Source organism: Mustela nivalis, assembly GCF_964662115.1.
Source record: "Mustela nivalis genome assembly, chromosome: 3".
Lineage (NCBI taxonomy): Eukaryota > Metazoa > Chordata > Mammalia > Carnivora > Mustelidae > Mustela > Mustela nivalis.
Window position 1 is genome coordinate 106,150,887 of NC_139022.1, and position 22,537 is coordinate 106,173,423.

Consider the following 22,537-nt stretch of genomic DNA (forward strand, 5'->3'; position numbering starts at 1 on the left):
ATTTTTAAGCTCTCTCTTTGCTTAGAGGACCCCTTTCAATATTTCCTGTAGGGCTGGTTTGGTGTTTGCAAATTCTTTTAATTTTTGTTTGTCCTGAAGCTTTTTATCTCTCCTTCTATTTTCAGTGATAGGCTAGCTGGATATATTATTCTTGGCTGCATACTTTTCTCATTTAGTGCTCTGAATATATCATGCCAGTTCTCTGGCCTGCCAGGTCTCTGTGGATAAGTCTGCTGCCAATCTAATGTTTCTACCATTGTATGTTTTAGGATTCTTATTCCGAGCTGCTTTCTGGATCTCTTTGTCACTAAGACTTGTAAGTTTTACTATTAGATGATGGGGTTTGGATCTATTTTTATTGATTTTGAGGGGAGTTCTCTGTGCCTCCTGGATTTTGATGCTTGTTCCCTTTGCCATATTAGGAAAATTCTCTACTATAATTCACCTCCAATATACCTTCTGCCCCTCTCTTTCTTTCTTCTTCTTCTGGAATCCCAATTATTCTAATACTGTTTTGTCTTATGGTATCACTTATGTCTTGAATTCTCCCTTCATGGCCCAGTAGTTGTGTCTCTTTTGCTCAGCTTCTTTATTTTCCATCATTTGGTCTTCTATATATCACTAATTCTCTCTTCTGCTTTATTTATCCTAGCAGTCAGAGCCTCCGTTTTTTAATGTGCCTCATTAATAGCTTTTAAAATTTCAATTTGCTTAGATTTTAGTTCTTTCATTTCTCCAGAAATGGATTTTATTTCTCCAGAAAGGGATTCTCTACTATCTTCCATGCCTTTTTCGAGCCCAGCTAGCACCTTGGAATCATCGTTCTGAACTCTAGTTCTGACATATTACCAATGTCCATATTGATTAGGTCCCTAGCCATTGGTACTGCCTCTTCTTTTTTTCGTGGTGAGTTTTTAATGCCTTGTCATTTTATCCAGATAAGAATATATGAATGAGAAAATAAAATACTAAGAGGGTGACAAAGACCCCAGGAATATCTCAGAAGAGATCCAAAACCATGTGGAGAAGAAGGGGAAAAAATAAAAAATTCCATATAAATTTTTATTTATTTATTTATTTATTTATTTATTTATTTATTTATAGAGTGGTGTATAGAACAGAGCCACCCGCTTGATTTTGTATTTTGGTTTCTTAGAAGAAATTACCTCCCAAAATTTTAAGGAAAGAAACACACACACACACACACACACACACACACAAATAAGGGTTGGAATATGACTTCAAAGATGAAAACTTAAAAACAAATTCTTGAAAAGGAATTGATAAGTTGGTTGGCAAAAGAAAAGAAAAAAAAAGAGGAGGGATTGTGCTCTGGCTGGAGAGTAGAAGAAAGCCATATGCTAGATTAGGGTATATTTTGATCTATTAGAAACTGTATCCCAAAATTTTTTAGGAAAAACAAAAAGCTATGTGTTACAAAAAATAAGGTTAAATACAATGAAGTGATAAAATATGACTATCACAATGAAGGTTTAAAAAGATTTTTTTAAAAAGATTTTATTTATTTGACAGAGATCACAAGTAGGCAGAGAGGCAGGAAGAGACAGAGAGAGGGGGAAGCAAGCTCCCCACTGAGCAGAGGGCCTGATGTGGGGCTTGATCCCAGGACCCTGAGATCATATCTGAGCCAAAGGCAGAGGGTTTTACCCATTGAGCCACCCAGGCACCCCTAAAACGATTTTTTTTTTTTTTAAAAAGAAAGGTATTGTGAAGATAAACTAGTTAAAAAAAAAAAAAGCTAAAAGAGAAAAGAGGAAAAGTTAAAAAAATAGAATAAGAAAAAAATAAAATTATAAAAAAATTAACTTTGCAAGAGTAAAAAGTTGTGGGAAAAAAGCCATGAATTCTATGCGTTGCTTTCCTCTAGCTCTGGAGTTTGGCTGTTCTCCTTGATCAGTAAGCTTGGTCTTGGCTGGCTGTTCTCGCTGATCTTCTGTGGGAGGGGCCTGTTGCAGTGATTCTCAAATGTCTTTGTCCAAGTTGGAATTGCACTGTCCTTGCTAGGGACTGGGCTAAGTAACCTGCTCGGGTTTGCTCTTGGAGATTTTGTTCCCTGAACATTTTCCATACTGGTTTGGAGGACGGGAATGAAAATGGCAGCCTCCCAATCTGGCCTGGAGGAGCTGAGAGCTCGGAGACCCCCTCCTCAGTGCTCCCTAAGAGAAAAGCGCTCAATCACTCCTCTCTCTGGTCTCTGGGCACACTCCGAGCTCACCCGGCCTGTGACTGAGCATTTCTATCTCTGGCACATCGCCCCGTTTGGAGTTTCCAAACCCTGCGGATTCCTGCCGCACTGCTTCTCCAGGAGCAGGAAGGTGAGTCTCCCTGGATCTGCCACTTGTGGGGTCCCTGCTCGAAGAGCAGTGGCTCGACTATGCCTTGGCTCACAGTTTAAGGTAACCCCGATCTGAAAGCTCATTCTTCAGCTCCGTCTTTGCAGCCGGCTTCCCCGCTCTGATACCTGGCAGCTGCCACTCAGACACCTCTGATCTTTCTGTGACCCCATGGGACTTAAAACCACATTCTCTGCAAGGGCTCCACCCCCGCTTAGCCTCTGGAGCAATGTCCCTCAGTGGAGCAGAATTCTAAAATTTCTGATTTTGTGCCCCACTGCTGTGCCGCTTGCCAGGAGATGGCCCCTCCCACCGTGGTTTATCTTCCCGTTGCTTTGGATTCACTTCTCAGCGCGTCCTACTTTTCAGAAAGTGGTCAGTTTTCTGTTCCTAGAATTGCTGCTTTTCTTCTATCTCCTGTTGAGTTTGTAGGTGTTCAGAATGGTTTGATACCTATCTAGCGGAACTCTTGGGATCTGATATTGTTTCAGTCTGCTACTCCTCCACCATCTTGCCTCTCTCTTCTTAACGACCTTCGCATCAATTACAGTTATATTTAGAAGTATTGAGGGGTAAGGTTTCAACATATGAACTTTCTGGAGGGGACACAATTAAATACATACCAAAACCCTAACTATAAAAAGAGACTCTTGGATGTCATAGAAGGTTGATTAAAAAAAAAAATTGGAGGTGCTGCTTTCTGGAAATATAGGTTATCATAGTTTTCCTTTCTTCCCCAGCTCATCCTTTTTCCTTTCCTTTCCCATTCTTTTTCTTTTTCTAGGTATAACTTAGGTACAGTAAAATACACCTTCGTTAGTGTGTAAGGTGTAGGAGTTGTGTACCCACCACATGCAGTTAGGTTTCTGTAATCAAGCTTGCAAGAGGGATGGAAACCAAATGTCTAAATTTCAGTTATATTTTAAATGTTTGTTTTATTTTGGAAGGCTGAGATACTGGTAAACAAGGTAAAACCAAGGAACAAACTCAGGCAGTGATCTGAAAGGTAAAGTAGGAAAATAAAGTTTTTCTTCTTGAATGATCTGAGGGGTAGGAAACTGCTTCATTTAAGTGTTTCTATAATACTCCGTATTCACTGTGCCCACCTTTACCAATCTAATCTCCAAAGATAATCTAACCTCCCAATTATTTTGCATTTATCCTGGCTTCCTAAATGTCTCTTAAACATGCTTGTATCACCTTCCACCATCTCCTAAACCCCTTTTATATGTAAGCACTTAAAAAAATATTTATTGATTTACTAGAAAGAGAGAGAAAGAGAGCATGTGCACACTCTGGGTGCTTTTTTTCCCCTGTACTGAGCCACCCAGGTACCCCAGGAAACGCATTTTTTTATATAGTTCAGAGCCCCTATACGTAAGGTTTATCAGACATATGCCTCTGTGATGCTTTCCTAGTCTGTAGACATTAAACCCATAATAGATTCCCAATTAAGTGGTATGGAGGATTTTTAAAAAACAATATAGAAGAAAACTGTTAGTTTGGAATTTATAGTTTGTATGAGAAAATAAGTTATGGTTTAATCACTTTCCTTCAGAAGTTCATCTTTTACTGTTATAGCCTTTTTTCTGTTTTTTGTTTTTTTTTTGAGAGTGAGGGGTGGGAAGGGCAGAGGGAGAGGGAGAGAGAGAATTTTAAGCATGTTCAGCGTGGAGCCCTAGCTAGGGCTCAATCACACAACCCTGAGATCAGGACCTGAGCTTAAATGGGGTCTGATGCTTAACTGTGCCACCTAGGTGCCCCTAAAATTAAAATACTTTTCTTAATGTCTAATCTCTCATGTCAGGTGTAATCTTGGGGATAGTGAAAAATAGTGCCCTATAAATATCCCATATCACCTTAAACAGCTATGTTTATCATCTTGCCCAACTCCCTCCAAAATAGTTTCCTTAGTATTGTAGTTCGTTCAGGCTACAATTTTAGTGTTCCAGATGTCAAACACTGGAATGCTTTTGTTTTCCTCATTCTGTATCATCAGTCGTTAGCAAATTCTGACATACTTGAATTTTGTGTTTTTTTTTTCCCCCCGTAACATAAAGGTAATAGCGTCCTACTGTCCTCCTTTAATTGGGAGCCCACTGACCACTATCATGCTGTGTGTATCATTCTTGTTATCTGCTTCTCCCCTCTAGAATGTAAGCTCTATGAGCCCAGAAAGTTTTGTCTGTTCTTTATTGCCATATTCCCAGCATCTGGTATATTTGTTGGTTGAATTGAGCATTTAGTATGTAGTAGCACTGTGTTTACATACAAAATTTCATTTAATTTTTACCACAGTTGGGAGGTGTTCAGTTTTTTGAGTTTCACATAATAAAGCTGGCTAAGTTTTTAAAAAAGGTTAAGTGACTTGCTCAAAGTCATACAATGATCACACAGTTAGTAGGTGGTAATACCAGACTCTAGTTTGTTCTCAAGCCATGAAGCTTAATCTACATGCCTTTGAACTAATTTTGACTACTACCTAAATTTCAAGGCATTCCCTAATGTCCAAGACTCTAAACCTGGATTACCCATTATTTTCTATCAAAAACCTCTCGCTTCAAACTAGTCTACTTACTGTCCCTTGTACCTTATGTGGTTTTTGTTTCCTATTTTCCTCATGTAAAGTCCCTTTAGAAATTTTATCTAGCCTTTCAATCAGAGATTGAGGGCATGTGCTGCCTCTTTCGCCATTCAATCCTGAATACTCCAGGATGCAGTGAGGAACACCTCATCTTCAGTATTTACCATGTCCCGCTCCTTGAATCTTGCATGGCACACAAAATGTTCAGTAAGTGGAAGCCGACCTAACTTGCTTGCATTTGCACCCGAGTGAGGGTCGGTAAGGCACTTACCAGCACTGCGTGATACTTATGTATAATGTCTTCGTGTTTAACCCCTTCGGTCCCCGGTTTGTTGTAAAATGCTTTTAAAGAAAGGTAACTTGTTGGGAAGGAAGCAACGCGTAGGTAACGTAAACCTATAAAACGATGTGTGCCCTTTAGTTAAATGAAAATGCCAGCTGTCGGAGTGCGCGAGGGGAGGCTGAGGGGTGTCGGGAAGGGCTTCACGGATGGCCGCAGGGTGGCGGGGGCTCTCGCGCCACCTCGGTCGGAAATCGGAAGCGCTTGTGGCACACCGCCGCCCTTCACCTGGCCTCGGGCTTGCTTTTGCTCAGGGCCACGTGCCAGTGTTTTAGTTTAACTGCGCGTCGGGCCCCCAGTAAACGGTTAGTAACCGCCTTTCCCCGACCAGGTCTCTACCCTCCATCTTTGTGCGGACGGGGGGGCGCTGAGAGGATGCCAGGTGTAGCGTCCCGGCTGAATCGCGACGGGTAAACCCAGACCCCTAACTCCAACAGTCAAGTTTTCAAAAAGCCCGCGCGTGGGGCCCCAGGCCGCATCCGTTGGGAACGGGCCCCCAGCGCGTCCCCGCTCAACCCCCGCCCCCCACCAAGCCCAGGAAGGTGGATAAGGCATCTGGGTAGCAGGCAGGTTCTGCACACAGGGAGCGCCGTAGCCAGCGCGCACCGGGGAGCGCGCCCGTCCAGCGGCGGCCGAAAACGGAAGTGGGCGCGAGCGGGTCGCAGTGATTGGCTGAACCCACATGTCTCTCAAGGGGCTGGCGCGAACGCCACTGCGGAGTTGGGCGAGGGGATACGGCAAGGGGAGGGGGCAACACACTGGGAACAGCCGCGGGGCTGGGAAGAAATGAATTGCGGAGGTGCGCGGAGAGCAAGGAGAGTCCCTGGTCAGCGAACACGGGGGAGCCAGGGTGTGAAAGCGGGACTGTAGAGGCGGTGGCGGGAGCAGCGCAGGCCGACGGCTTGAATCGACCGCGGAGGGCGGGGAGTCCGTGACCGAGAGCGGCGCTGCGGCGCGGTAGGCGGGACTAGGGAGAGCGACGCAGGGATTGGCGGGCTGCACTGGGCTGCCGTACGTCGGCGGTGACGCACGCCTCGGGGAGGGTGCGCGCGCGTTCAGCGGCCTCTTTGTGTGGTGCCCAGATAGGGGAGCGGAGGCGGCGGTGGCGATAGCGGTGGTGTTGGTTGGCTTCCAGACGCCTCGGCTCGCCCTCTCGCCGGCACCTCTCCCCTTCCCTTCCCCTTCCTTTTCTCCTCCTTCCCTCCCCTTCCCTTCTTCCCTTCCCCGTCGGTGACCGGCGGTGGCGGCTCCAGCAACGGCTGGGCCCAAGCTGTGAAGAGGCCTTAGCCAACGATAACGGCGACGGCGAAACCTCGGAGCTCGCAGGGCGGGGGGAAGGCCCGGGCCGTGGAGATGGAGAATTCCCAGTTGTGTAAGCTATTCATCGGCGGCCTCAATGTGCAGACGAGTGAGTCGGGCCTGCGCGGCCACTTTGAGGCCTTTGGGACTCTGACGGACTGCGTGGTGGTGGTGAACCCCCAGACCAAACGCTCCCGTTGCTTCGGCTTCGTGACCTACTCCAATGTGGAGGAGGCCGATGCCGCCATGGCCGCCTCGCCCCATGCCGTGGACGGCAACACGGTGGAGCTGAAGCGGGCGGTGTCCCGGGAGGATTCGGCGCGGCCCGGTGCCCACGCCAAGGTTAAGAAGCTCTTTGTCGGGGGCCTAAAGGGAGACGTGGCCGAGGGCGACCTCATCGAGCATTTCTCGCAGTTTGGCACGGTGGAAAAGGCCGAAATTATTGCCGACAAGCAGTCGGGCAAGAAGCGTGGCTTCGGCTTCGTGTATTTTCAGAATCACGACGCGGCAGACAAGGCCGCGGTTGTCAAGTTCCATCCGATCCAGGGCCATCGCGTGGAAGTGAAGAAGGCGGTCCCCAAGGAGGATATCCACTCCGGTGGGGGCGGAGGCGGGTCCCGGTCCTCCCGGGGCGGCCGGGGCGGCCGGGGTCGCGGCGGTGGTCGAGACCAGAACGGCCTGTCTAAAGGCGGCGGTGGCGGTTACAACAGCTACGGTGGTTACGGCGGAGGCGGGGGCGGCGGAGGCGGTGGCTACAATGCCTACGGAGGCGGCGGAGGCGGTTCGTCCTACGGGGGAAGCGACTACGGTAACGGCTTCGGCGGCTTCGGCAGCTACAGCCAGCATCAGTCCTCCTATGGGCCCATGAAGGGAGGCGGCGGCGGCGGTGGCGGTGGCAGCAGCTGGGGCGGTCGCAGTAACAGTGGACCTTACAGAGGCGGCTATGGCGGTGGGGGTGGTTATGGAGGCAGCTCCTTTTAAAAAAAAAAAATCTAAAAATACCTGGGAGTGGCTATAGGGGTAGTTCTTTTCAACAACCCAGCTGGGGCAACTCCTAAGTTCCTTCCTCTCCCACCGCCTTCCCCATTTTGCCCTTGGGGGAGCCGCTTCTAAGGCTGCTATCCTTGGGGGTGTTGCCCTATTTGCCTGCCACCTCTCTTGTCTCTCCCTCCGAAGATGGACTCGGCCTCACATACACATTTTTGTGTTACAGTCATTGATGGACTCTATTTTTTTATTATTACTTGGACCTTGGTCGTTTTTATACTAGCAAAATGTCTTGTTTTAATTTGTGTTTTTTGGGGGGAGGGAGTGAACTTGCTGATTCTGTAGCAAAACCTGGGCGGGGGTTGGGGTGGGGGGGTAGTTTACTTTGTTGTAAGGACTTGATATCTGGCTACAGCGTTTTCTATGAAATCTACTTGGATTCCATGCCTGAAATTTGGAAGCATATGTACAAAAATCATTTTTACGTTTTATTTTTAATAAATCATTGTGTTTGACCGTATATGTCTAACATTTTTTTTCTAGGATCCATTCCTTACCGTTTTAAGGGATATTACTTTAATAATTTTCGTGTTCATTCTTAATTCTTGATGTGTACTTAGAGAAACTTTCAAAAGGTCCTTTGGTGGTTTTTTTTTTTTTTTTTCCTGTTGCCTTTCTAGTGACGTGTTAAATTTTATCCCTTACAGGCAAAACTTTTGCAGTGGTGGATGTAGCTTTTTAAAATCTTTAAAGTTTCTGTGCATCCATCTCTTGTACCAAGCGATTTGCTTATCATCTTGACATGGTTGGTCACTTCTTTCTATGAGAATTTACTTCAAAGTATGTACTGTGTAGTTTGAAAAGAAATAGTTTGTGTTAAGCATGTGTTTTCATTCATATAAACTGTTTAAAAATTTTCAGATGGCCTAGTTTCATCCCTCTTACTGGTTTGTCTGTAATGAATGGTTACAAATAAGGGTTATATTTTACCCTTAAACTAAATGCATTTTTGTATTTTCAGAGCAGGTTTAAACGTTTTTTCCTATAGCTGAATTGTTGTCCTCTTGGAAATCCTTCCCCCAACCTTTGTAGCACCATCTACTGGCAGAATGGCAGTATATCTGCGAAACAATTTGTTTAAAAAACTTGTTTAGGATAATTGCATCAGATTTAGAAGTTTTGCCATCACAAATCTGTGCAGACTTTGGTTACACATTTACTTGTAACTGAGATGGGCTTTATGGGAATGTAGTTAACAGTCCATATCACTATTACCCTTTCTACACAAGATTTGAAAATGTAAACTGCTATGCATAGCTTGGGCAATGGCCCCAAATTGCTATGACAGCTAATGAACCAGCTACGTGTACTGGTGTCTTAGGTGCAAGTTGTAAAGCAAAATATTTGTGTATTCTGCTTGGTTAACAAATGTATATTTGTAGCCCTTTCATGCAATAGAATTCAAGTTGTTGTTTATAAAAAACAAAACAAAACAATGATATAGGAGAAAATTGCCTTCCTGGATAGAAATATAGAATAGCAACGTTTATGGATATCACAAATAAAGAATTCAATTCTTTACATGATTGAGTGAGAGTATGTATAACCTGGTGGGTGTGTTCAGAGTACTTATGATATAGTACACTTGATTTAATGTTACGGTAAAACTTTTTACTTGAATATTGCATTCAAAAGCCCAAATGTATATTAAGAAGCTTTCTGAAGGGGCGGTTAATGGGCTTTAAAGTAAAAGATTATTTTAGCATTGACTTTGTCTTAGTTCTTGCTACTGTATATTTCTTAATATCTAATTTGTGCCAAATTTTTTATCTTAATTGCTGGGGCTTTCATTTCAAGAGATAGAAGAGAGGTCAAGATTGTGAGGCTAGATTAGGACTGCTCAGTAGTCGTTTTGACAATAGCTGATGCTTGGTACAGATAACTTGAGTATACCTCTATGACAGATGGGATAGATGTTTTTTGCACGTTGAATAAATGTAGTCAAATCTTGCTCTTAAGTGGTTCTACAGCTCTTTAAATTTATTTTTTAGTTTAGTGAAACATAATACATGTGGACTTATTCATTTGGTAGTTTAGTACCATTTTTTGAGTGCCTCGAAGGTACAGAAAATGATATGCTTAAAAGTTTTCATTATAATTATTACTCTGCTTGCCTTTTATTCAGCTTTAGTGGGAAGATCCAATTCTTCTGGGTCAGTTGGAATAGTCCCCTTTTTGGAGGGTTTCCAAAGTCTGATAAGGTTATTGGTATTTTGTATTCCTAACATAGTGACTTCTAAAACGTAAAATGAATGATGTAGAAGGATTACCTGTTAATTAGAAAAGCAACTCAAGGTGCTGTTCATTTATATTAACATTTCATTGTTGTGCATTTACCTTGATAGATTTTCTGTGATCTGGACTGGTACTCAGTGAAGGCAAAAGCATAGTGATATTTAGTCTTTCTGGAATTGCTCTTGTCAATTTTTATAGAAGCATTTTTTATATGTAGGGTTTTTAAGTCCTTTCACCTATGAGAATTATCTGAACATTATTACTTAAAACTTAAGAATTCATGAGAGGGTGTGGTACAGAATCTAGTCAGTACTGAATAGAATTTTATGCCATGCTTGAATCTAATTTGAAAGATTATCAAAATAAAAACCATTTTTTGTCTCGCTATTATGAAGAACTTTTACATTTACAGGATTTTTGGTATAAATTCAGTGGTAATTATTAGTTGAACCATGTTTTGAAAGGTATTTAAAGATTGATGGTAGTTTCAAATCTTAAGCTTGCAAATGGTTAATGTTTATAGGGATAACTATAGAATGATATGTTTCTTCCAATAACTTAGTGCTTTTGAACATAATTTCTTAAATATGCCTCACAATAAATTTTTGCATTTAAACAAGGTTAAAGGGTTTGAGGATACTTGAAAATTTAGTATTGATGATTATTCCCCTCAAGACCAGAAGTGACAGTGTCGCTTATTTTGTAGGCTTCTTTAAGTGTTTGCTTTTCTCGAATTTGTGTTCTGTTAAATTTTATATGCCTGTATCTTTGCTGACTGAAAGTGGACCTTTGGATGTTGGATTGATATGAGTAAAACTGCAAGTAGACAGTGGATTTTACCTAGAAAGATAACATTTGGGTAAGTCTCCCCTATTTTAACCAACTTAATGAGTGTAAGATTGTGATTACTGGGAAAAATGCGTTCTATTCTGTTTCAGAAGGTCTTTATTTCACTTCCATCTGAAACAGGGCAACAAAAATTGCCTCTAAACCAGAGTAGGGTAGTGCTTTTTTCTTAATGTCTCTTTGCAGGTTATTTTGATGTGCCTTTGTTTCATGCTTTCTATTAAAAGTGAAAATACATTGTAAGATTTTTTTTTCAATAAAGAATCCCTTGAAAGAATAGGTAAAGCCTAAGAAACGTATTTTCTGCAATACAGTATGTTATTTAAAAAGTTGTTATGTTGCTTATCATTTAGATTGTCACAGAAAACGGCATTATTACTACTAGGAAATAGAAAATACAAAAATCTTATTTAGTCTTGGGGCTGGTGTATTTTAAAAATAAATTTACTAATGTTAAATAACTGGTTATAAATCAAAATAAATGAAAAGTGAGTAAATATTCTACCAATATGACCAAATCCTCTTCTCAAGGGTAATCGTTAATAAGTTTATATTCTCCTAACTCTCTTTGGTATGCACCTAAGTTAATTTTTTAAAAAATAGGATTATATGGTTTTGTATTTTTAATGTATGTTAATAACATTCTCATAGGAATACAAATACACCTTTCTGTTGTCTATATAGTTGACCCTTGAACACAGTGGGGGTTGGGGCAGTGACACCCCCCCCCCCAATGCAGTTTAAAATCTGTGTGTAAGTTTTGACTCGCCTTAAACTTAACTACTAATCCTGTCACCTGGATGTTTTAGCTATAACATAGTCAATTAGCACATATTTTGTATGTTACAGCTATCATATTGTATTCTAATAAAGTAAGCTAGAGAGAAGATAATTATTAAACTAATAAGAGAAAATGATATTTATAGTGTCGTACTGCATTTATAGAAAAAGATCACTAAGTGGACCTGTGTAGTTCAAACCTGTGTTTGAGGGCCAACCGTAAATGTTTCATAGTATAGTTGTCCTATAAGTTAAAATACTCTTTTTGATGGAATGAGTTTTTTCTCTTGATTGATGAGTAATGTGATCATTATCTTTGCAGATATGTTCTTGCTGATCTCGTGTACTTAATTGATTAGATGGTTAACTCATAGTTAAATGTGGTAGAATGCAGCAGTTTTGTGGTTTCAGAAATATTTTTCAGTTCTTTGTATACACACAGATGAAGGTACATACTCAATTGCAGCTTTTTAAAGCCTTAGGGTAAATTCAGTGAAAACATTTTACAGAAAATTTTCAAAGCTCGATTATACACGATAGAATAGTTAATGGCCTTATCATTTCAGGAACATATTGCTGTCCTCACCTTCTGTTTTCTCCAGTAGTTTTTACTGCAGAAATATTTGACAGTTTTTCCATAAGATGGCTACACACTATCACTTAGGACATTTCATTACTGTCCGAAATAAAAGTTTGACTATTACATTGTGCGAGGTATTCTGTGCATCATTTATTTTAGTCCTCAATAACTATGAGGAGATCCTATTATCTATTCTGTATTAGCTACAGGCCAGTACCTAGTGTAAGTAATTTGCCTAAGATCATGGAGCTGCTGAGAACAAGAAATAGGAATCTTCTGCTTATTTTTTTAAAAAATTGTAAAAGTTAAAAAAAATTTCTGTTTTCTTGCAGTGCCCAGAGATAACCTTTGTTAACAATTTGTTTTCTAGATCTTTTTCTTTGGTAGGATAGGTAGATACATATGCATATATATGAATTTTAACATCAAAGATATTCTATATTTATACATGTATCTTATATAACTATATGGTGTACTATAGCATAGATGCACATGATTTATTGAATAGCATATTTCCAGTTTTCTGTTTTTAATTTAAGACTTTTGCAGGCTTTGTGTTGCCATTTACAACATAAAAAAGAGGAAAAAAGTCAAGTATAGGAGCCTGGCTGAAGCTATTGGTTATATTAGTGTATGGATAGTTCTCTGAGAAATCTCCTAGAGTCCTACAAGGATTTTTCTGATACTTAGTCATTTTTCTCTCCCAACTTTCCTTGAATGAGAAAGAGTTGATTAAATAATATTTAATATATCTACATTAAAAACATGCCTTTATATTCTGAAGGGACTATACATTGAATTCTGGAAATTTATAACAATAGGCAGTTGTTTATTATTTTCTAGTTTATTCTACCTAAAACTGGTATCATCATATTTCAGGTGTGTGTGAATAGAGGTTTTTCACTGCGGAAATTGCTTTTAAGTTGAATTATGTGAATTGCTAAATACTTCCTCAAGAAGCTCTTGAGAAAACAAAGAAAATAACCTAGAAAGGGTATGCTGGGAGAGGTTTACTCTGGATCAGAGGTGGGCAATACCCAAAATCTAAATTGCCAGTTGAAACATGGATTCAGATCTTACTATTTAACCTTGGTAAGTCAACTTATTTTTCTTAGGCTAATTTTTCCTGTGGTATGAAAGACTTTAATTGCTTCGATTCTTTCTGATTTGATACTGTTAGTTCTTAGTCCTATTTGGTAATTAATTCAGTAACAGCCTTCAAGAGGAAACCCTGGCACTAATTTTTGTAATTCTTTATAAACAATTTATTGAACGTGACTTAGCTAAATGTAGTAAATAATACATGTAGTAGATATAGTAAAATATGTGTAGTAAATAGAGTAAAATAAATGTAGTAAATAAATTGCTCACGAGGTACCCACGGTTTAGTTTGGGTGGTGGGAATTTAAACAAAATAGAGTATGGGCATTTTACTCAGACATGTATTATGAGCAGTAGGGGTGACTTTCTGTGTGGATCAAAGGAAACTTCAGAGAATTGACATTTAGAATAGGTGGATGAGGTGGCTAAGGCCATTCTACAGCCTTTTTTTTTTTTTTTTAAGATTTTATTTTTTTATTTGAGAGAGCGTGAGAGAGCACAAGCAAGCTGGAGGGAGAGAGAGAGAAGCGGGCTCCCTGCTCAGCCCCAACATGGATCTCAATCCCAGGACCCCAGGATCATGACCTGAGCTGAAGGTAGATGCTTAACTGACTGAGCCACCCAGCGCCCCCCTCGCCCCCACTCCATTCCACAGATTATACCAAATCGCAGGGCCATATTAGTGTATGGATTGTTCTCTGAGAAATCTGCTAGAGTCCTACAAGGATTTTTCTGATAGTTATTTTCCCCTCCTAGCTTTTTGTTTCAGTTCATGAGAAAGAGTTGATTAAATCATATTTAATGTATCTACATTAAAAAACATGCCTTGATATTCTGAAGGGACTATACTTTGAAGTCTGGAAATTTTATAACAATAAATAGGCAGTTTATTATTCTTCTAGTTTATTCTACCTAAAACTTGTACTATTGTATTTCAGGTATGTGTGAATAGGGGTTTCTCACTGCAGAAATTGCTTTTAAGTTGAATTAAGCAACTTGCTAAATAAAAGGCTCTTTACCTTTTTTTCTTGTATTATTAGACTGCAGAGTAGACTCTAAAAGCACATCATCCATTTTTATTTATTTTGCATTATTTTAAGATTCAGGATTTTTGCTAAGTATTGATAGCAAAATCAACTTAAGAGAGGTGAAACTTATTCAGTGAAAGATTTACAAGATTGTGGAAATATTAAGTAGGAAATGATAATCACCATATTACTAGTGGATTTTTCCATCAGGAGTGTAATTCACCTTTGGGAGACCCCTTTTATTAAGCTGTAGTTAGCAGTATGCTCATCATTCTTGCATTTTCATCTTACAAATATCTTATATTTTGACTTACTAGTAGATTTTAAAATACGATTTTGTTAGAAACTTTTACAGTAATTAAGTCAGTTTGTGATACAAAAGAAAATGAATTTGCTGTAAGTGAAAGGTGATATATTCTCTACATTTCATCTTAAAAATAAAGTTAACATTTGTATAATTTTGGGGGAGGCAGTATTTGAAAAATAAGTGGGCATGAATTATAGCCTCAAATTGAATTTGACTTTAACACTTCGTGAATGTTCTTGATGTTTAAATTTAGTCTTTTGCTAATTATAATGTGTGGAATTATTTTAGGTGGGAAATAGAATATATTACTCATTTCAAAGAGGCACACAACTGGTTTGAGAACATTAGTCTTTGAGATTGGAACTTGTTTTTGGATGAATTTCACATTATCCCTAAAGGAGAATTTAAATGCTACTAGATAAGACATTTATCATAAAAAGGAGATATTTGAAAGCTGCTTTTAAAAAAAGAATCAGAAAGTAGAAAGGGCAGTTGAGTCTTCTACTTCTTCCACCTACTTTTTTGCTTGCACTTGGAGCTAGGTGAATTAAGTATTCACAGAGGAAAAGGATTCACAAAGATACCTTTCTAGGAAGGCATTTTTTCCTTGTATGTGTGCCTCCTTTTCCCAGGCAGATTCTCTTAGGCTCCTATGATTATTTTACCACTTTGGTTTGCTTAAATAAGTAAATACAAGACAAAACAAAACTACCTGAAATAGGTTTGTGTCATCATCTGCTTTAAAATTCTCTGATGTGAACTAAAATTCTTTGATGTGTAGCATTTAAATGACATGCTTATTTCTCAGTGATTGCCATCATTTTCATCAGGTATTGATCACCTTTGTGCAAAAGACATCTAGAATTTGGAGATACATAGCAGTAAGAAAAACATGGTTCTTGTCTTCAAATAACTGCATTCTGATTGAAATTCAGTTTCTTTGGAAATGATGGATCCTTTCCTTTTAAGCATCATAGTTTAGATTTCATTCTTGACCCTGTCACTTTCTAGTTCTGTGACATTGAACAAGTTGGCCTAAACCCTCAGTTTCTTTGTCTTTAAAAAGGAGAGAATACCATCAGAAAGGATGAATACCCAACTTTTGTAGCAACATGGACAGGACTGGAAGAGATTATGCTGAGTGAAATAAGTCAAGCAGAGAGATTCAATTATCATATGGTTTCACTTGTTTGTGGAGCACAACAAAGCATCATCTGGGATTGTTAACAACATACAAACAATTTGGAGTGTGTCATTGTTATTTAGCATTCATTCTCTGATTATATTAAGGCTTTACATGTTCACTGGTTACTAGATTAGATACCATGTGAAAGGTGCATTTTTTCTCTGATGTTTATGTTGCAAATACAATTTACTTCAGAGTAAGCATCTGATTTAATATTTCATAGTCCTTAAGGACATACATTTTGGCATCAAATAGTTTAGATTTCATTCTTGACCCTGTCACTTTCTAGTTCTGTGACATTGAACAAGTTGGCCTAAACCCTCAGTTTCTTTGTCTTTAAAAAGGAGAGAATACCATCAGAAAGGATGAATACCCAACTTTTGTAGCAACATGGACAGGACTGGAAGAGATTATGCTGAGTGAAATAAGTCAAGCAGAGAGATTCAATTATCATATGGTTTCACTTGTTTGTGGAGCACAACAAAGCATCATCTGGGATTGTTAACAACATACAAACAATTTGGAGTGTGTCATTGTTATTTAGCATTCATTCTCTGATTATATTAAGGCTTTACATGTTCACTGGTTACTAGATTAGATACCATGTGAAAGGTGCATTTTTTCTCTGATGTTTATGTTGCAAATACAATTTACTTCAGAGTAAGCATCTGATTTAATATTTCATAGTCCTTAAGGACATACATTTTGGCATCAAATAGTTTAGATTTCATTCTTGACCCTGTCACTTTCTAGTTCTGTGACATTGAACAAGTTGGCCTAAACCCTCAGTTTCTTTGTCTTTAAAAAGGAGAGAATACCATCAGAAAGGATGAATACCCAACTTTTGTAGCAACATGGACAGGACTGGAAGAGATTATGCTGAGTGAAATAAGTCAAGCAGAGAGATTCAATTATCATATGGTTTCACTTATTTGTGGAGCATAACAAAGAGCATGGAGGACAAGGGGAGATGGAGAGGAGAAGGGAGTTGAGGGAAATTAGAAGGGGAGGTGAGCCATGAGAGACTATGGACTCTGAAAAACAATCAGGGTTTTGAAGGGGCGGAGCGTGGGAGGTTGGGGGAACCAGGTGGTGGGTATTGGAGAGGGCACGGATTGCATGGAGCACTGGGTGTGGTGCAAAAACAATGAATACTGTTACGCTGAATAAATAAATAAATAAAAAGAATATTAGTAATACCTGTCTCAGGGTTGTCGAACAGATTGAGTGAAAGAATGCCTTTAAAGGACTTTAACTATATTCTCTGGTATGTAATGTTAAAATTATGGCCTGTGATAAGAGGCATGACTGCCTAGTAAAAGGTGTATCTTTATTTCCCCCCAACCACGTGGTATTTGCACAGTTAATGAGGTGAATGAATAGCCATCTTGAAGAGAGTAAGTAGTCACATAGGTGTATATAGTCTGTAGCTCAGTCTTAGTACTAAGATAGGTTTGCTTTTTTTTTTTTAATTTTATTTATTCATTTGACAGAGATCACAAGTGGGTGGAGAGGCAGGCAGAGAGAGAGAGGAGGAGGAAGAATCAGGCTCCCCACCAAGCAGAGAGCCCGATGCAGGGGTGGATCCCAGGACCCTGGGACCATGACCCGAACTGAAGGCAGAGGCTTTAACCCACTGAGCCACCCAGGCGCCCCTGGTTTTGTTATTTTTTAACGGTTTTATTTGTCAGCACAAGTAGGGGGAGCAGCAGAGGAAAGAGGCAGGCTCCTCACTGAGCAGGGAGCCTCAGTGCAGGACTTGACCCCAGAACTCTGGAATCATAACCTGAGCTGAAGGCAGACCCTTAATCAACTGGGCCATCCAGGCATTCCCTGAGATTGGTTTTAAACTAGGCTTTGCCCTTGTTGGATGAGCTTGGATATGGGAACCTCCTAAACTTCTGCTGCTTCAACTGTAGTGGGAGAGGTATGAATCATGTTAGCTATCCATAAGTGTTTAAGTATTTGTTGATATAAGGAAGGTATAAATAATGTGAATATTGAGGAGAAATGTTTTTCATGTTGGAAGAAAGATCAAGAAAAGCATTGTGGAAGATAAAGCATTTGACCTAAAAAAAATTGCCACATAGATAAGATTGGGGAGAAAAAGATAATTTCAGGTAGAGGGACAAATAGGTAGAGACATGGAGCCTATGTGCTAAACATTGTACAAAATACATTTACACATGTTCTGACTGGATCTGTTCACTAACCCTCTGCTTTAGAGGTGGCTGAAGCTTGTCTCAGAAAGATTCTGTAACTTTTCCCAGGTTTCTAGCTGGGGAAATGGTTGAGCTGGGACTTGAATCCAAGTCTGACTGATTCTGATGATCACACTCTTCACGCTAAACTTGATTTGCTTCCAAATACAGGTGGATAATTTGTACTAAGGGTAGAGGAGATCTGTGGGAAATAAATTGAGAGAAGTTGGAACCACATTACTAAGGTCTTTGAATACTATGCTAAGGAGTTTGGACCTTATCTGGCAGGCAGTGGAAATCACTAATGGTTATTGAGTAATAAGAGTGGTAGTGAGACTGTTAATTTAGAAAGATTAACTCCGTAGCACTGAGTGGAATAGATGGCAGTTCAGTGATGTTTCAGCTGACAAGGTTGTTAAGAGAGCTTATGTTAACCAGGTAAGAAAAGGAGAGCATGAACAAAGAGGTAGTGCTGGAAATAGGGACTATGAGGGAAGTTGTGAAAGTCTTAATTGTCAAATGACTGGGTATGTGGGAAGAAGAATAGTTGCATCAGAATTACTGTGTGACTAGGAGGATGGTGATAATGCTTGGGAATGGAGAGAAGAGATTTAGATTTAGGTGTGGAACATAGTTGAAGATGCTGGTAAGTACAGTGATGTATGGTTTCTTTGCAGATAGCTTTACAAAATGATTACTGTGCTGGGTATTCTCTTTTTGCCCCTCTCGGCCCACCCACCACCTTTCTTTTTCTTGTGTTCTTGGAAGCTTGATCTTAAAGAACTGTGTACTTTTTTGGCTTCTCCTTTTTTGGTTTAGGCAGTGGGAGAAACCAGCAGACAGAAAGAGAGAAAGGCAAGGTGTACATATTTGTACCCCTGTTCCCCAAATACACATACTCCGCAAACTGGTTTCCGGTGGCCACAACTCTGTTCCAGTGGCCCTCTTACAGCTCTAGGTCTTTTCTGGTTCTGATAAACACTCAGTCGTATAGCTGCTTCAGGCTTGCTGTTGCTGGTCCCAAGATGTTTGTCAAACATTGTTGATTTTCCTGTAACCACACCCTTGTAAATAATTCCTTTCATGAATACCTCAATAACTCTGAGTGTGCCTTTATCTCTTCAGTGAAAAATTTTAAGTCCTTTCCCTATTTTCTAATGACTTGATCTCCCAGGTTCCATCACCCTTGGAGAAGATATAGCTATTGTGAGTTAGTGTCCTGTCCTGAGTTTTCTCACATTGTTTGAATTTTAGTGTCTCCCTATTTCCTACTATGTTAGGTTAGATTTATGATTATTTTCCTCAATGATTCAGCTGAAAACAGAGCAGTGAAAAAGAGCCCCAAATCCCTGCCCTCGGTAGAGCTTATATTTTAGTGGAGACAATGAAACATAATAAATTATATGGTGTGTTGGCAGATGAGTGAATGGTATGAAAAAATTACCTTGAGTAGGGAGTGCTGGGACGCCTGGTTGGCCCAGTCTTTTTAAGCGTCTGCCTTTGGCTCAGGTCATGATCCCAGGGGTCCTGGGATCAAGCCCCGCCTTGGGCTCCCTGCTCAGTGGAGAGTCTACTTCCCTCTCTGCCTGCAGCTCCCTCTGCTTGTGCATGCGCACTCTCTATCTCTCTGACAATAGATAAATAAGATCTCAAAAACCAAAAACAAAATGGAGTAGGGAGTGCTCTAAGGATGCTTGTGAAGAGAGCGCATTTTAAAATAGGGTGGTTTAGGTGGGTCTCTCAGAGAAAGTGACGTTTGAGGAAAATGGGGGAGTGAGCAGTGTAGATACATAGAGGAAGAGCATTCCAGTTAGAGGATTAGGAAAGCAGAAGCTCTGGGGTGGGATTGTGCCTGGCGTTTTTGAGGAAAAGTAAGTTGGTCATGGTGGCTGCAGATGGGGGAAGAGGAGGAAAGGAGTGACTGATGAGGTCAGACGGGCCAGACCATGTAGGCACTTACAAGCTGTTGTAGGATTTTGGCGTTGACCACATGAATGGTGAACCATTTCAGGGTTTTGAACAGAAGAATGTCATTGTCTGCCTTGAAGTATAAAAGAGTCTCTGGCTTTCCATCTCTTAGAACAGAATTCCTGTTCTTTTGGTATAGTTGCTTTCAATGAGGGTTAATGAGGAAAGCAATGAGAGCAACTTGGCTGAAGGTATAAAAGACCCACAATCTCTTTAATTCTCTGAGTTTGTGTACCTCCTACATACATTTACATATGAGACAGATTGATTCTTTTTGGCTGAAATGAATCTTAATTGCTTCTGGGCTGTCTTTAGAGGGGCTGCCTGCAAGATTGGCTCTCGTTGGGGCACCCAGATTTAGGTAGTGTTCTTAAATTAATGGAGAATGGTGGTTCACTGGGTCTAGATTGTGTAGCAATCTGATTTATGTTAACTACCTTTTTTTCCTTCTGGGAGTCTGGAATTTTGATAAGTGCTAGGTAGTGGATATCTATAAAACATTGAGTATTGAGTTCTTGGGCAGAAACATCACAGAGGACAGAGCATGGTAGGGAGAGAGCATAAAGAAGCTTATACATGGATTCCTCCAGACTGTCTGTGTCTTTTTTTCTGTATGATTGGACTACGAATACTTAACCATGTGACTTTTAAACTCTAGCTCTTAGTACAACACTTAGTGTTGAGTTCTGTGATTTCTTCTAGCTAGTCTCTCAATGTAGGGTTGGTCTTGGGAATACCAGACACAGCCAACTATGAATACTTAACCATGTGACTTTTAAACTCTAGCTCTTAGTTCAACACTTAGTGTTGAGTTCTGTGATTTCTTCTAGCTAGTCTCTCATTGTTGGGTTGGTCTTGGGAATACCAGACACAGCCAACTTTTTTTTTTTTTTTTTTAAGTGTAATCAAATTAAGTGGAAAACATTGGGTTGTGGGTAGAAGGTGCAGTTTTGGAAAACATCACAAAGATCAGCCAGCCCTATGTTAAGTGGACAGCTCTTCTGAGAAGTTTCTACTTTGTTAATTTCTTTTCTCTAAAAGCTCTAGGTCTTTTCATTACTGCCTCTTCTAGCAGTTTTGAGCAGTTTCTGGCATTATTGAGTCTGGGGAGACTCCCTGCCATCATGTAAATTCTTTGTAAGCAAGTTTATAATAAGAACTGCCTTCTGTCAGTCTTTAAAATTATCTAAGTGAAAGAAATTTTTGACATAAGCACCATAAATAATTCTTTAGGGATAAAAGAGGTATAACTATTATAAACAGTAGCATCCCATGACAGATACAGTTATGTCACTATGTTAGAAGGATCACATTTTGTTTGCTTGTAAAGTCTCTGCAGTGAAATGTGTAGCAAGTTGGTCTGATTTAGTGACTTCATGTTACCATGAAGTTATTCTGTCCTGATCATGTAATAAGATTTTCATACAGGGAAGATGAGACTTGCATCACAAAAGGGAGATTGTGGCAAAAATGCCGACGTGACATATCTCTTCTCAATCTCGACTTTCTTTCTGACTTCAGAGTCACAGTGGTTGCCTTTGAATCTCTGGATCCATATAGCTATGAACTTGAAAGCTTTTATTTTCAATTGGCAAAACTATTTGTTTGTCACCTTCCAATTGACTTTAACCACAGTTTTGTACTTTGACAGCTGAAATTGCATGACAGTAACTTCTCCATAGGCTAGGAAAGATGATGAATGAGGAAGGCAAATATGGATATATTTAGTAAGAACCATGAAATTATATCCTTTGGCTCTAGGGCTCTGGTACTAGGAATTTAACCTAAGAAAAAAATGCAAGGAAAACAGTTTTTGCACAAAGATGGTTATTATGATATTGTCTATAGCAAGAGATTGAAAACTATAAATATTAAACATTAGGGAATGTTTACTAAATAGTGCTCTGTGAAAAAGGTGAAATGTTAAAATCTGGTGTCCATCAGCAGGTGAATGGATAAAGAAAATGTGGCTTATGCATGCAGTGGAATATTACTTAGCCATAAAAAAGAATGAAATTCCAATACATGTTACAATATGGGTGAAACTTGAAAACATTATTCTAAATGAAATAAGCCAGACACAGAAGGACAACTGAATGATTACACTTCTATGAGGTCTCTAGAATAGGCAAGTTGATGGAGACAAAAAGAAGGATGGAGATAACCAGGGGCTTGGGTGAGGAGTGAATGGAGAATTCTTTTGGGAATGATGAAGAAGTTCTGTAGATGGTTAGTGGTAATGGTTGCACAACATTGTGAATGTAAATGCACTGAACTGTGCGCTTATAATTGGTTAAAATAGTTTTATATGTATTCCACCACAATAAAAACTTATTATAAAAATATGTAATAGCATATATTATTTAATGTGGCATAATATGTCAGTATATTAAAGTTGCAGGATTAAACCAATGTTTTATTTTTAAAATTTTAAATGAGGTCATGAGAAACAAATTAGTAGCAACTATTTACATTTATGAATACCTTTTTTGAAGTTCCACAGAATTACTCATCCACCTTTATTTCTGTTCCTCCTGTCTCCCCCAAACTGAAAGTTTTGTTCTCCTTCACTGAGTTCCCATAGTTCCTCTTTTTTACCTCTCTTGAACCTCTCTCTCTTTCTCACTCTTTTTTTTTTTTTTTAAACCGCTATTTATATGTCTCCATGTGTAATTTCCCCA

At 39.7% G+C, this 22,537-nt stretch overlaps 2 protein-coding genes across 9 annotated transcripts in view; both read left to right on the forward strand.

Moving 5' to 3' along the window:
* Positions 1 to 22,537, forward strand: part of KLHL3 (kelch like family member 3) — a 293,373-nt gene that overhangs the window by 148,390 nt on the left and 122,446 nt on the right. The gene's annotated exons all lie outside the window — the stretch shown is intronic.
* HNRNPA0 (heterogeneous nuclear ribonucleoprotein A0) lies at positions 6,255 to 10,982 on the forward strand. The gene has a single exon (XM_082725596.1). It carries the CDS (start codon positions 6,632 to 6,634, stop codon positions 7,556 to 7,558), a length of 927 nt encoding a protein of 308 aa, XP_082581722.1. The 5' UTR covers positions 6,255 to 6,631; the 3' UTR covers positions 7,559 to 10,982.

Bases quoted from the DNA above. Each gene is read 5' to 3' on its own strand.
- HNRNPA0 (XM_082725596.1), top strand. From the start codon at position 6,632: ATGGAGAATTCCCAGTTGTGTAAGCTATTCATCGGCGGCCTCAATGTG.